General features: G+C 29.6%; 3 protein-coding genes across 3 annotated transcripts in view; 2 read left to right on the top strand and 1 right to left on the bottom strand.

Annotated features, from left to right (window-relative positions):
• The window catches only part of LOC123291593 (transcriptional activator protein Pur-beta), a 52,154-nt gene extending 45,724 nt beyond the window's left edge, over positions 1-6,430 (bottom strand). Inside the window, exons 1-2 of the mRNA XM_044871934.1 lie at positions 6,072-6,430; positions 4,203-4,247 (exon numbers count right to left, since the gene is read on the bottom strand). Of these exons, the coding sequence (XP_044727869.1) occupies positions 4,203-4,247; positions 6,072-6,114 (88 nt within the window). The 5' untranslated portion in view covers positions 6,115-6,430. The remainder of the gene's footprint in view (positions 1-4,202; positions 4,248-6,071) is intronic.
• Positions 6,431-6,704: 274 nt separating this feature from the next.
• Positions 6,705-7,677, top strand: LOC123305802 (pre-rRNA-processing protein TSR2 homolog). The gene is made up of 2 exons (XM_044887633.1): positions 6,705-6,934; positions 7,268-7,677. Exons 1-2 carry the CDS (start codon positions 6,821-6,823, stop codon positions 7,643-7,645), a joined length of 492 nt encoding a protein of 163 aa, XP_044743568.1. The 5' UTR covers positions 6,705-6,820; the 3' UTR covers positions 7,646-7,677.
• Positions 7,678-8,743: 1,066 nt separating this feature from the next.
• On the top strand, positions 8,744-11,945 carry LOC123304632 (splicing factor 3A subunit 3). Its single transcript, XM_044886374.1, has 8 exons — positions 8,744-8,934; positions 9,004-9,283; positions 9,366-9,457; positions 10,203-10,424; positions 10,766-10,902; positions 10,979-11,318; positions 11,500-11,701; positions 11,781-11,945. Exons 1-8 carry the CDS (start codon positions 8,839-8,841, stop codon positions 11,912-11,914), a joined length of 1,503 nt encoding a protein of 500 aa, XP_044742309.1. The 5' UTR covers positions 8,744-8,838; the 3' UTR covers positions 11,915-11,945.
• Positions 11,946-13,067: the final 1,122 nt, after the last annotated feature.

Genomic DNA, 13,067 nt, shown 5'->3' with positions numbered 1-13,067 from the left:
TTTCCAAAAAATTAGGGTACCGCATTAAAAGTTAAAATCTATTAATTAGTGAACACAAGTGAAGAGAACTGAAGGCAATAACGTTGAAGACACTTCTGCGTGTTTTTTTACCACAAAAAATGTATTTTAACTTAATAATAATAAAAAGGGGCTTGTAGCTTTTGTTGCGGAACCTTAACTTTTTAGAAAATAAAACAATACTTAATATAAATTGGTGATAATATAGCATTCTGTAGATGGAAGAATTTTTAAAATCGGTTACATAATGAACTCAAAACTGACGGTTTCACTTTTTAGATCGGAGAGTTCGTCAAAGAATGGCTGGCTCAAGTGAATCCATCTGCTCGTCTCCATAGCTGGATAGTGACAGAGATGAGACATTAAAGGGGGAGAAAGTAAAATTAAGCAAAATAATTTTGCTATCGTTTTTTTTTTTATTAATAATTTAATTTTTTCAACCCTGTTCGTAAACAAATCATTTTTCAACAGCAGTACGAGCTGTGCGTTATAATAAATATATGTATAAATAGTATAATAAAATATCGGCTATTTCCGGTACAATTAAGGAATTCGGAATAGTTCATACATAAAATTGACCCGACACACGCATTATAATGTAACCTCATTTGATAATTGTTTTATTTATAGTCTATAATCATGTTTTAATTTAGAATTTTTAATTTTTAATTCAATTCAAGTGGACATCAATGATTTACACATTTGAAAATTAACTAAGTTGAATTTAAATAGCTACTCTGCGTAAGCTTAAAAATAAATTTATTCTTCACTGTATACGCTGATCAAAATCCCGTACTTTTTATCCGAGAAGCAGAACCCAAAAGTCTTAATATCTGAATTTTCGCCGTAAATAGGTTTACTTAGTTCAGAAAAATATTTAGAAAAAATCATGCCTTTTGAATTTTTTGTTGCAGTCACCCTCCCCCCTTTCCTTCTTTTTGGAAATTACTTCAAATGAAAAACTACTAATAAAGCAATAAAGAATAAAGTGGTGAAAAAACAAATTTGAAGTCAGAAATTTCATACGGCAGTCATAATGGTTCTACCTCCAAGTTTGCTTTATGTACCCCCCTAAAATTTCTTGAAGAAAATATACAAGGTGTTCTATAATTGATTGCAGAACTTTTGGCTTCCTAAATAAGCTTATAAAGACGAACGAAAAAGTTATTTACTAAATTTCGATCTGAGGCCTAATTTTCGAGATAATTAACAAAATAAATTACACCTTCGATAAATAACCCATCTATTTTAGTTTTAAGTAGTTTTTAGCTTTTTCCTACAGTTTACATTTCCATACAAGTGAAATTTTAAAAATTTAAAAACCCCCGACAAATGCGATTTTTTCTTGTAACTCTCTCCAAACAAAACCGAATTTCTTGAAACATAGCTAAGAACACTCTTTTAGTTTAGGATCTACACGTCACAGGTAGGCAGGCATAGCGGTCAAATTTTTAACACCCCTCTTTTTGAGCCAAGGATTAAAAAATTAACCAGATTAAGCAACCTCTGATCGCGAAATATTTTGTTGTTTTGTAAAGTTACAATCAAAAAATAATCCCTTCTAGATCAAGCTGCATTAAGACATTCTTTTTACTTTCAGAATTATATTTTTCTAATAAATATGCTAATTAATAATGTGCATGTTAATAGCTATAATTAGCGTAATATAGAAAAAGCAAATAAAACTCAACGATAATGAAAGTAAAACTTGTTTACTTCTTAAAACATTATTTCAATCGAACCAAATACCTGTGATTGACATCAGTAATAAATAAAACAGAAATACAGTGTTGTACTGAATTGTGCATTATTTAAAAGTTCAAACGTAATTTGTTTTAACATGAAATGACACAACTTGAACTTGCAAATAATTACCTTCAAAAGCAATAAATTGTTTTGTAAACAGTTTTCGAATTAAAATTTTATTTTAGTCTTAAAAATAACAAAATTTTTGAAGATCAGATTAGCGACTCTTTTTTTCTTTTTAACCAGTTTGTCTCTTTTGTTATTATTAACATAGCATTTAAAAAAAGCACTCATTTTAGTCAAATTCACTCATCTTAGTCAAAAAAAAAGTCAACCTCGGAATCTGACGGAATAAACTGAATAATTGTACAAACCTATATTTTGATATTATAAATGTTGTCTCAAAAGTCACATATGGTCACGTGTCAGAGTCCTTAGATAATAGATATTCAAGGTAAAAGGTCGCAAAAATCAGTTTTTTGAAAAACCTCGTTTCTTTTGCCTTCAATCCTATTTACATTTATTATAAAAGTTATAGAGGATAAAATTATCTAATTTCGTCAGGAATCAGAACCGTTGAACTGATTTTGAAACACACCAGAAGAACGAAGCGATGATTTGGGAGGACTTGTGAAAGATCGTGTTTCCTACGTGTATAACTAAAAATATCTCACTGTTTGCTAGAGCAATTTTTAAAGCCAATACCATATCCAATAAGACAGGTTCACCAATTCGATAACGTCACACAATCAATGATACAAATTTATAGGTATATAAGACCTATCATGATCATCTATATTATAGATGATCATGAATAATAGATTGGGATTCGCGATTGACCCTGCATTAAGGTACTTGCAGCTGAGTATTTTATCTTTATTATTCATTCTCGTTACCACCTCCCTCAATTAACGTAAACAATTTTGTGTACGACCATTTGAGCATGAGTTATCATCTGCAAAGCTGAATATTCTATATTTCGAGAACTATACCCAATAGAGAACTTTTTCCAAGTATATGATACTCACCTAATTTCATCTCATTTCTTTTATAATGCTTAGAATTAATATGCAGAAATTAAGCTTTAGGGTAACATCTAACTTAAGTAAAAAATTTCAATTCTTCCCCTATCAAAAAATCAGTGGGGATAACATAGCCACGCTTAATTTAGCAACATGGGTTTTCTAAAACTCCAATGATTTCTTAAGAACTCTAAATGAACAAAATTAAAAGTTTTCCGCAGGGGTGCATTTTTCCGTGCAAACACTAATATCATTTAAGACTAACAATAAATATTTAGACTAACAATAAATATTAAATACCCACGCTGTAATGACGTTAGGGCTCGGTGAGAGTAATTCCCCTCTTAAAAATGTTATTCAAATAATGAATGACAACATTAACTGAACTGTGAAATATAATATTACTTAATTTGAGTTAAATTCAAGAAAAAAAATTAAATTAGCTAAAATGTTTTACTCTTTTGAATGTCATATTATGATATCAATAAATTTTCTTTTTTATATAACAAAAAACCCGTCTAGCTAAATATTGAAAAACAGACACTACAGTGAATAGACCAAAGTTGCTGGTCTTCTATACAGCAAAAACAAAGAACCTACACTGAGTTTTTCAGTGTTTGAGATCTTATAGCGAAACTTTGGATTCACCCACCCTGGGAGGAGTGGCATTGGACAGCTTTCGAGTTTTCTAGACCACACCCGCCCACATTTATTATGAATTTCAATAGTTTAATATAGAAAATTTAGCCAATTTTATGCGTTGTTACTTCTAAGGCGGCACCTTACAAAAATATTACCACCTACCACATTATTGTCAATTATATGAGATAAGTAAGATGATCATTGTAAACTCACATTCTTCTTTAAAGGTTCATTAATTCAAGTGTGCGATACTCAACACAGAATTTTCTGACCGGTAACTTAAACATGACGTTATCATGCTAATTTAAAAACGCAGAACTTTTGGAAAAGCTCGTAGAGAGAAAGTTTGATAACTCGCCAAATAAAGCCACGCACAAAGTTTCAAGTATGTATTCATCATTTAACAAAAAGGGCGCTGGCCTGCGAACTACATCGTTTAGGGGATGTAAGTCAAAATCTAGTTATCAAGTTATTCAGACACCTTTCGTAAAATTGTATAAATTTCTTTGGCGTCAAATGATATTAAAACCATTTCCAATTTTACGATAACTAATTAACCTACAAACCGGGTGGAGCTTCATCTACTTAACGATAATTTTGAAGATGATTAGTTTAATAGTAGTTCTTTCTTAATTAGCCTTGTTATCTATTAAAACCATTGGTTATTTTGCAGCAAATGCGGATTAAATACTATAAGATCAATGTTTCGAATTGTGGCACTGTTATTTGGACACACTGTACATTTCCAAAAATTAAATAAATAGAAGAGCTTACCGGAATCAAAATCTGCTCCACCGCTCTTCATGTTTTGTTGTATTTCTGTAACATGGAAAATAAAAAAATTTTACAAAAAAATAATAGAAATAAAGAAAAATTCATTAAAAGAATTACGTAACAATTAATCAATCACATACGAGGGTCTAAAAAAATTTGAATAAGGTAAATTTAGGATGTCAAAAAATTTACATTATAAGTAAATTATATTTTTCTGTACAATGAATTATTTAAAATTCAGGAGCGCAACTTTAGGTCAATCATTAGTGAGTATTTTGATGTCAAATATTGTTTCTAAACTTTTTTTACTCGGCTTCACTGAATTCTGCAGCAATTTTAGGTCCAGAATTATAGTAGGTAAATTTAAGTGAGTGGCGAATGTAAAGGGTGTTATTTAAAGCGCAAATTCAAAGGAGGAAAAAGTTTCTAAAAATTTTTAAACTTTACGGCTGCCTTTTATTCTTTGTTACCATGCTCCCTATCCGTTTTTGGCCTGAGATTCCTTTTTCCCTGTTTACTCAACAACAAATAATTTATATCATAATTTTTCATTAGTTCAAGCCCAGATTTACATCATAAACCTGCGTTTGGTTTTAAAAAATATGAAGAGAGGGTGGGGGCAGCAGTTCAAGTAGAAATTCAAGAAGATGACGGGGGTTACGAAGAAAATACTTCATCTATAAACATAGATATACCAATTTAAATATTAAAAACTAATTTTTTTATTTTTTAAGAACATTTTCCCTACTATTTTCGAACTTTCTCATTTTAATGAGGTTGCACTATAATCACCTAAAGTTACAATTTTTTCACTTAGTTCGTTTAAAACAACCAATATATATTCTTATAAAGTTACTTTTCGAAAACAAAACATTTTGGTATCAATATCCATATGAACTATTTTTCAAATTCCACATCAGCTAAATAATTAGGGCATTAAAAAAAAATTGCATTAATTTTATTATTCCGGAAAAATTTGCTCTAATGACTGATCTATTTATAGTGAACGACAGCATATCTAATTAAACCTTTAAATTATTGATTAAAAAACTATTTTAAATACTTTTAAATCAGGTGTTACCACAAATATTACTTTATTATTATTTAATTTTAAAATGACAAAATTTTATTAAAAAAATTAATACAATTTTATAATAAAATGAAAGTCTTATTAAATAATTAAATAACATTCACTGTAAGCATGAAATATCCTTGAGAGTTGATACTCGAGTAAAAAAAATAATTATATTGATTTCAAAAAAATTACTTTTTATTTCAAAGCATGCACATAACAAAATTCATATATGTAGGTAAAAAGTGCATAATACATAATAAGTCTCTTTTTTCTAAAAAGGTATTTATTCAAAAACTTCATCTACGCTGTAATTATTTTAAAAAAAGCTTAAATTGTATAATAAAAGATAAAATACGAAAGGAAGGAAAAATAATTTTATTCTATACAAAGAAAATTTTGACCAAGGTCACTGACTACTGACAGTCCTATACCAATAAATGGAACAGTGTCTGCTGAATATATAAATTGTAACAAAAAAAGAACATTTTTTTGAATCATCTACTTGCGTTTTATTAAAAATAATTCGCTTTCTGAATTCTGTGGAATGTTTCAAGATGTTTCTTATAATGCAGTTATCGTTCATATACGGAAATAAACGTCAGAATGCGGAAAAACGCAACAATCGATCACAAAACATAAGAAATAATTTGCAAAATAGGTCAGCCATATTGAATCATATAAGAAACGTCAAAAAAAGACAATTGACTTAACACTACACCGATTATTGAAATTTTTACGAAAAATTTTATTCACATCAACACCGAAAACTTTTTATTTTGTATTTTGTAACTCACTTTGGCCTGACATTCCTTCGTCTCCACTGCCCAAATCCGACATTATATGCCCTTTCTCTTTCCTCTCACTACACTCACCAAACCAAAATTTTCACTCAACACACAGCTTGTCTATAGAGACCGACAATACCGACCAACACTACTGAATATCACCTTCGCAACACTACAAAATAAACAAATATCACGTAAACAACATTGTTATATTTTATTCATAAACAACTACGTCTATTTTGATTTTAAACTTTATTTTATTTGACTGTTTATGTGTCAACGATGGGGACGTTTTGAAAATCACACCTGCACGTCTTTATGCGTGCAAGTTCCTTGTTATTCTGTAACTGTGTATTTCCTAATACACTATTACATCATTATTACGACTAGGAAGTACAACTACTGCAAAATATTACAACTCCATCTCTATTCCATATTATGTCATAATTAGCTGTTACGTTTATACATCATGCAACAATCAACCAAAGGACAGTTGCATAACATTTTACACTACATTCAATTTTCAGGCTTATTTTAAAATTTCAGACCTACATATTTTTAAAGCTCATTTTAAATCCAAATAAATACAAATTTATAAAAATTCCTATCAATGCTTTTATTTTTTTGCAAATTTTTAAAGGAGCTTAACAGTTTATACTTTCGCCGATGAAGCACGGAAAGTCACGATGTGTCAAAATGAACACATGCCTACTTAACTAAAATAATTGTTAAAATTGTCAAAGAAAAGGTGATTAAAAATGGCTACAGTAATTCATCAACAATTTCAAATGGTTGTAAATCAAATATTTAATAATTGGACTGCTTTACAATTAGCGATAGACCATGGAATGGGCGGACCATTAAGTAGACAGGTTAGAAAAGCAATAAAAATATTAACTGCTATAAATGTAACCCCTTTCTGGAAGAACTCGAATAAAACTCTGAACTTCGGGTTTATGCTTAAAGGTGTTGAGTAGTAGTTTTGAAATTTCAATTATAATTCGATATTCTGGAATCAAAATAGATTGTCTCTTACATTCAGAAATCAAGAGAGAAGGTATTCAAACTTTTTGAAAATCACTTACCAAACTACCATTTTCTCGAAGTGATAAGAGCATTTTTAAGAAAACCTAATGTTCATAGTTTTTATTACCCCGAAACCCATATTATCTTAAAATCCTGTAATTGCTTAAATTATTTTTCAGATAGCAAACGATCTTGAGACTTATCTGGTAGATGTTTGCTGTAAGGAAAATAATATCACAGAAGAATTAATTGAAGATATTTTATTAGAGACTTTGGAGGAAGATTTTCACACAGAATGTGAAGATAACAGTCCTAAAGAAATTTCAAGAATTCTTTATAGGTTTATTTGTTTGTTGAAAGAAGGCAAAATCAATGAATATGAAACAGAATTTAATAAGTTACCTACTCGAAGCGGTGTTAGCATAACATCTCCCTCACAATCTCAAAATGCACACTCATCTAGGGTCCAGGAAGGTGATATGGAAGTTGAAGAGTCTCCAATGGAAGAACCAGAAGAAGACGGATGGACGACTATTAAAGGAAAACGAAAAAGATAGTTGTTAATATTATTTTAAATATAAATTCTATTAGAAAATTTTGGATTTTTATTTTAATGTCCTATATCTTCTTTCATCTTATAATACGTGTTACAAAATTTTTAGAATTAGTAAAAAGATTCAACATTTAAATTACTTTTTTATATTTCCCAAAAATATAAATCGCTAATGCCATCTATGGAATGTATTTAAAAATAAAAAGACAATTGTGACTCAAAATCATTAATGTCTTGAATCAATCTAGATCGCTGAATTATTATTATTTATTTATTTAAAGTCGCTTTTTAACATCGAGGTCATTAACGACTACAATTTACAAAACATTAATTTGCTAAATTTTATCTAAAAAATTGACACTCTTAAGAAGGTCGATAGACATAGTTCTTGATTATTTAATATTACTTTGATATTGTTTGACAATATTCCCACTGAAGTTTGTTTCTTGAAGACAAATGCAATCGTACATTGATTGGATCGCTGAAATAAAGTACAGATGGATTCAATATACAAAAAGTTTAAAATAATTTCGATTAGGCGCACATGATATTTTTACATAAAAGAGCAAGAAGTGGGACTGTAGAGTTAACACTACCGAAAATACTTAATTCAATGGACAAACTAAACTGCACTAAAAAATCCGTGACAAAACAATTATATTTCGAAACAAAAAGTGGGTAGAAGTCCTGGAAAGTTGAAACCTCTAAAAAACCACACCTTTATAAATTTTCAAACCTCTTGCTCAATTCAGAAGGGGCTGTGGATGTTCCTAAACCTTAAAAAAATACTAAAAACATGTTATTATCCATTTAAAACAAGGAAGGGGCTGGGAAGTTGACACTTTCAAACCGTCCATCTCTGACATAAAGTGAGCTCGCATATAAATTATCAATCCTCAAAGAGGAAGTAATACATTCTCTGGAATTCCACATAGTATTTGTTTAAACAATAGAACTGGAGTTAACCTTCTAGGCTCTCATCATATAGTTGCAACGTAATTGTAAAGATGAGTTATATTATGTTTGACATTTGACTTTATTAATGGTGCAGCGATCCGATTACTATAGACATCTGTGATTAAAAACAGAGTTTACTATAGATGTCTAAGACATCTGTAATTAAAAACAGAGTTTTATGAAAGTTTTAATTGCAAGATTTTTTATTATATTATTTTTAAGAATTTTGACAAAATAAATATGGAAACAATTTTAGAGCAGCAAAGGCGATATCATGAGGAACGAGAACGTTTGATGGATGCAATGGTGAAAGAAATGTTACACAAGAAAACAAGCGTAAGTAATGTTTTGTATTTTTAGGTTATAAATACTTTCGTAAAAATTGATATCTAATAAATTTTGTAGTATCGAGATGCAATTAACTCAGATCATCGCCTTAAAATGCTCTTGGAACAGTACATGACAAGCACTTCCAATTTACGTGAATTATATGAGGACAAAGATGGTTTACGAAAACAAGAAGTAGCTTCGTTGACTGGCCCAAATGAATTCCATGAGTTTTATGGACGATTACGACAGATTAAAGATTTCCATAGACGTCATCCGAATGAAATATGTGTACCGATGTCTGTTGAATTCGAAGAAATTGCTAAAATGCGTGAAAATCCAACCGAAGAAATGTCCAGTAAGCGATGTCAATAATAATTCGTTTACATATTATTCGTTATTTAAACTAATTTTTATCCATTGTCTTTGTGTACTTGTAGATTTTATCGAATTTACTGACGAAGAAGGTTATGGAAAATATTTAGATCTTCACGAATGTTATGAAAAATACATCAATTTGAAGGGAATTGAGGTTTGATTTTCGAATTTTTTTAAAATATATACATGCCAATGTGAAATACTCACTGTTATACCATATTGAATAAAGCAAACAAAGTTATTTTAAATAAAAATAAGGATTAGGGGCTATACGGACACTATCGTATGTTTAGCGAGAGTCTTACGTGAATATAATTTGGAGTAGATGATCAGTGTGAAAAGAACATTGTGTAAGTTTTTGGAGCTTTCCTCAGATTTTCATATGATCAGTGAATGAACGACAATCACAAATATTTATTTTTCTTCAAAAAAATTAGATAATATTCTGTTTAAGCTAATTATCTACTCAAAATTATTTTAACGCGACACTCACGTTAAAAATAAGAGGGACATTATTCATACACAAGCGTCTACCTAGCATGCATTTAGCATATTTATTTCATCACAGGCCAACGAAAGGTGCTAAACCTCGCAGACCATTCGCGCTAAATACACGCTAGGTACATGTTTCGAATAGCCTTCGAAGTAAATCGTTTTTGGAGGATAATACAAACATGAGTTCTTTTTGGCTCTATAACTTATGGTATTTTTAATAATGCTTAATAAAAGCTTATGTGGTGTTGTGTATTATTTTATTCAAGATTGTAACATTTAAAGAATTAGTAATAGTGATTATTAAGCGTAGTAAAATTGAACAAAATTTAAATTTGGTTTTGTTAAAGTTTGCGTATTTCGATTCGATCTTTGAGATTTGTTCTAAACGTATTTTTTTTTTGCAGAAAGTCGATTATATAACATATTTGAGTACATTTGATCAATTATTTGATATTCCAAAAGAACGTAAAAATGGTGAATATCGTCGATACTTATGCGCACTTTTAGAATATTTACAAAACTATATTGCTCGAGTACGACCATTATTGGATCTCGATCATGAAATTAATACAACTTTGGAAAACTTTTATACACAATGGGAAAATGGTACTTTTGTTGGATGGCCTGTAAGTATTTCAATGCACAGTTATAATAGATCAGTGTTTTCATTAGAAACCCGCTAATAGGCGGTACTCGAATAATTCTCTAATACAGTTCGAATAACAAAAAGTTGGATCTCAAATTTTCATTTCAAATTCAACCGATTAAGCCAAAAAAGTTGAATTTGCATTCTTTACGTTAAATATTTTGAACTTAGAATCCTGAAAGAAAAATTATTTTTAAATAAAGTATCAAACTTGAGGTTATTTACTTGATAATAAATAGCATAACTTAGCAAATATTACAATTGGCTTCTGACGAAAGCCAGATTAAGAATTTAACCTAAGATAGTTTTTTCCCTGTTCAGAAAGAAGCTGGTTCTGCTTTAACACATGTCGGAGCACATTTAGAACTATCTGCATTTTCCAGTTGGGAGGAATTAGCATCACTTGGTCTTGATCGTTTAAAGTCGGCGTTAATGGCTTTAGGATTGAAGTGTGGAGGGTTTGTATTTTTCATAAATCAATCTTTTAACTATATTAAAACGAATTAAGTTATATGTATATATTTTAATTTAAAGGACCTTAGAAGAAAGAGCACAAAGATTGTTTTCAACAAAAGGTTTAAAAACACTTGACCCATCGTTAATGGCAAAAACTAAACCTGGTAAAGCGGGTAAAAGTAAAGAAATTGAACGACAACGAGATATTGCATCATTGGAAGCACAAGTTTACCGATTGACCGAGTTAATATCTGTACAAAGAGCGGCAACAAAAGAAAATGTACAGCGGAAACAAGCTCGAACAGAAGGTGAACGTGATGAAAGTGATGCTGAAAGTAGCGGCGAAGAAAGTGTGGATGATGATGCAGATGATATACCACATAATCCTAAAAATTTACCTTTGGGTTGGGATGGAAAGGTAAAATACATTTTCCAGCGAATATTGTTAAACTCCCTGTGATTGCACAATTTATTGGTTGAGTTTTATAACTTAATCATTAAATTATGATTCAAGATTTCCCAGGAGAATTTTCCTTTCCGTCCTAAAGTATTTATTCAACTTTAAGACATTATTTTTTATACAAAATTTTAATTTTCAGCCTATTCCGTATTGGTTATACAAATTACATGGATTAAATATTAGCTACAATTGTGAAATATGTGGTAATTATATTTATAAAGGACCAAAAGCATTCCAAAAACATTTTGCAGAATGGCGACATGCCCATGGAATGCGTTGTTTAGGTATTCCAAATACAGCACATTTCGCTAACGTAACACAAATTGAAGATGCGCTGGCTTGTAAGTGTTTTTAATTTCTAATCATCATTTTGTTTCTAATCATCAAAATTTTTTTAATAATTTGTCTTTTTATATACAGTATGGGAAAAATTAAAAACACAAAAACAAGCAGAACGTTGGCAACCGGAACAAGAAGAAGAATATGAAGACTCTTTAGGAAATGTTGTAAATCGTAAAACGTATGAAGATCTTAAACGGCAAGGATTATTATAAAATAAACAATATTTTAAGTTTTTGTATTAAGAATTTAATTCGTAATGTAATTTAATTAATTCAAGAAATAAAAAATCTTTTACGTAATTATGTTGTATTTTTTCTATTCGAATTCTACAAAGTGCTTTAAAATTAAATAGTGGAAAAATTTCGAGGTTGAGGATTTAGAAAATTAGAGAATAATCAGAGCATTTAGCCTGAAATATTTTTTGGTTCCGATTTCTTTTACAAATGATTTTTGTTCTTACAGTGGTGAATTTTCCAATGCCGGAGTCATAGATAAAAGATTTAGTTATATTGGCCGGAGTCTTTGATACCAATAAGTTTAGTTGATATCTTAGAATCTTAAGAAAAGAAAGATTTGTAAAAGTTAAAATAGTCGAAAAACAAATCTTAAAGAAAATGTGATTTATATAATTCTATCAAATGAGGCTTAATTTTTTAAACGAGCTCGGACATCATTTTTACCTGCATTTGAAAATCGTTAATTTTCCGTGATTTTCAAATTGTGTAATAACTCCCAACATTTAACCGTTTTCGAGAAATTTAGAAATTCCTTTTTTTTATCTTCTTATTATATTTTAACTTGCCTACGATAATTCATCTGAAATTTTGCTACTTATTAGCCTAGCGATACGAAAGGACAATAATTTAGACATTCATTATCATGACTATTTTTGGCCATTAAAGATAATAGATAGATTTGCGGGAATCGATTAATTAGGTCATTTCACCTAACAATTTAAATTTTTTTCTACAATCAATATTTCTAATCGTTGCAAACTAAGGAATGAAAAACATTCTTGCAGTTGAAGCATATAAAAAAGTTATTTATTTGAAAATACATTTTCCAAAAATAAATTAGTTCGAAAATTCTATTAAAAAAATTTATTATGTTTGAGAATGCAATTAAATTATATTGAACCGGTTTTAAAATGAATAAACTTTACTGTTTATTCTATTTTATATCTATCTATACTTCTATAGGTACATGGATATAGATAGATAGAGGTGTTTGCTCTATCATTGTTTAGCTATAAGGAAGAAATATATATCCCCGCTTTGAAGCACAAATCGCTGGCTTATTGATCTTCCCTTAGCGAGAAAGGCGGGTGTGTTACACGAGTATGTTAAGATCGTAACCGATCGGAAT

The sequence above is a fragment of the Chrysoperla carnea genome, chromosome 1, assembly GCF_905475395.1.
Source record: "Chrysoperla carnea chromosome 1, inChrCarn1.1, whole genome shotgun sequence".
NCBI lineage: Eukaryota > Metazoa > Arthropoda > Insecta > Neuroptera > Chrysopidae > Chrysoperla > Chrysoperla carnea.
This window is presented reverse-complemented; position numbering and strand designations above follow the sequence as displayed.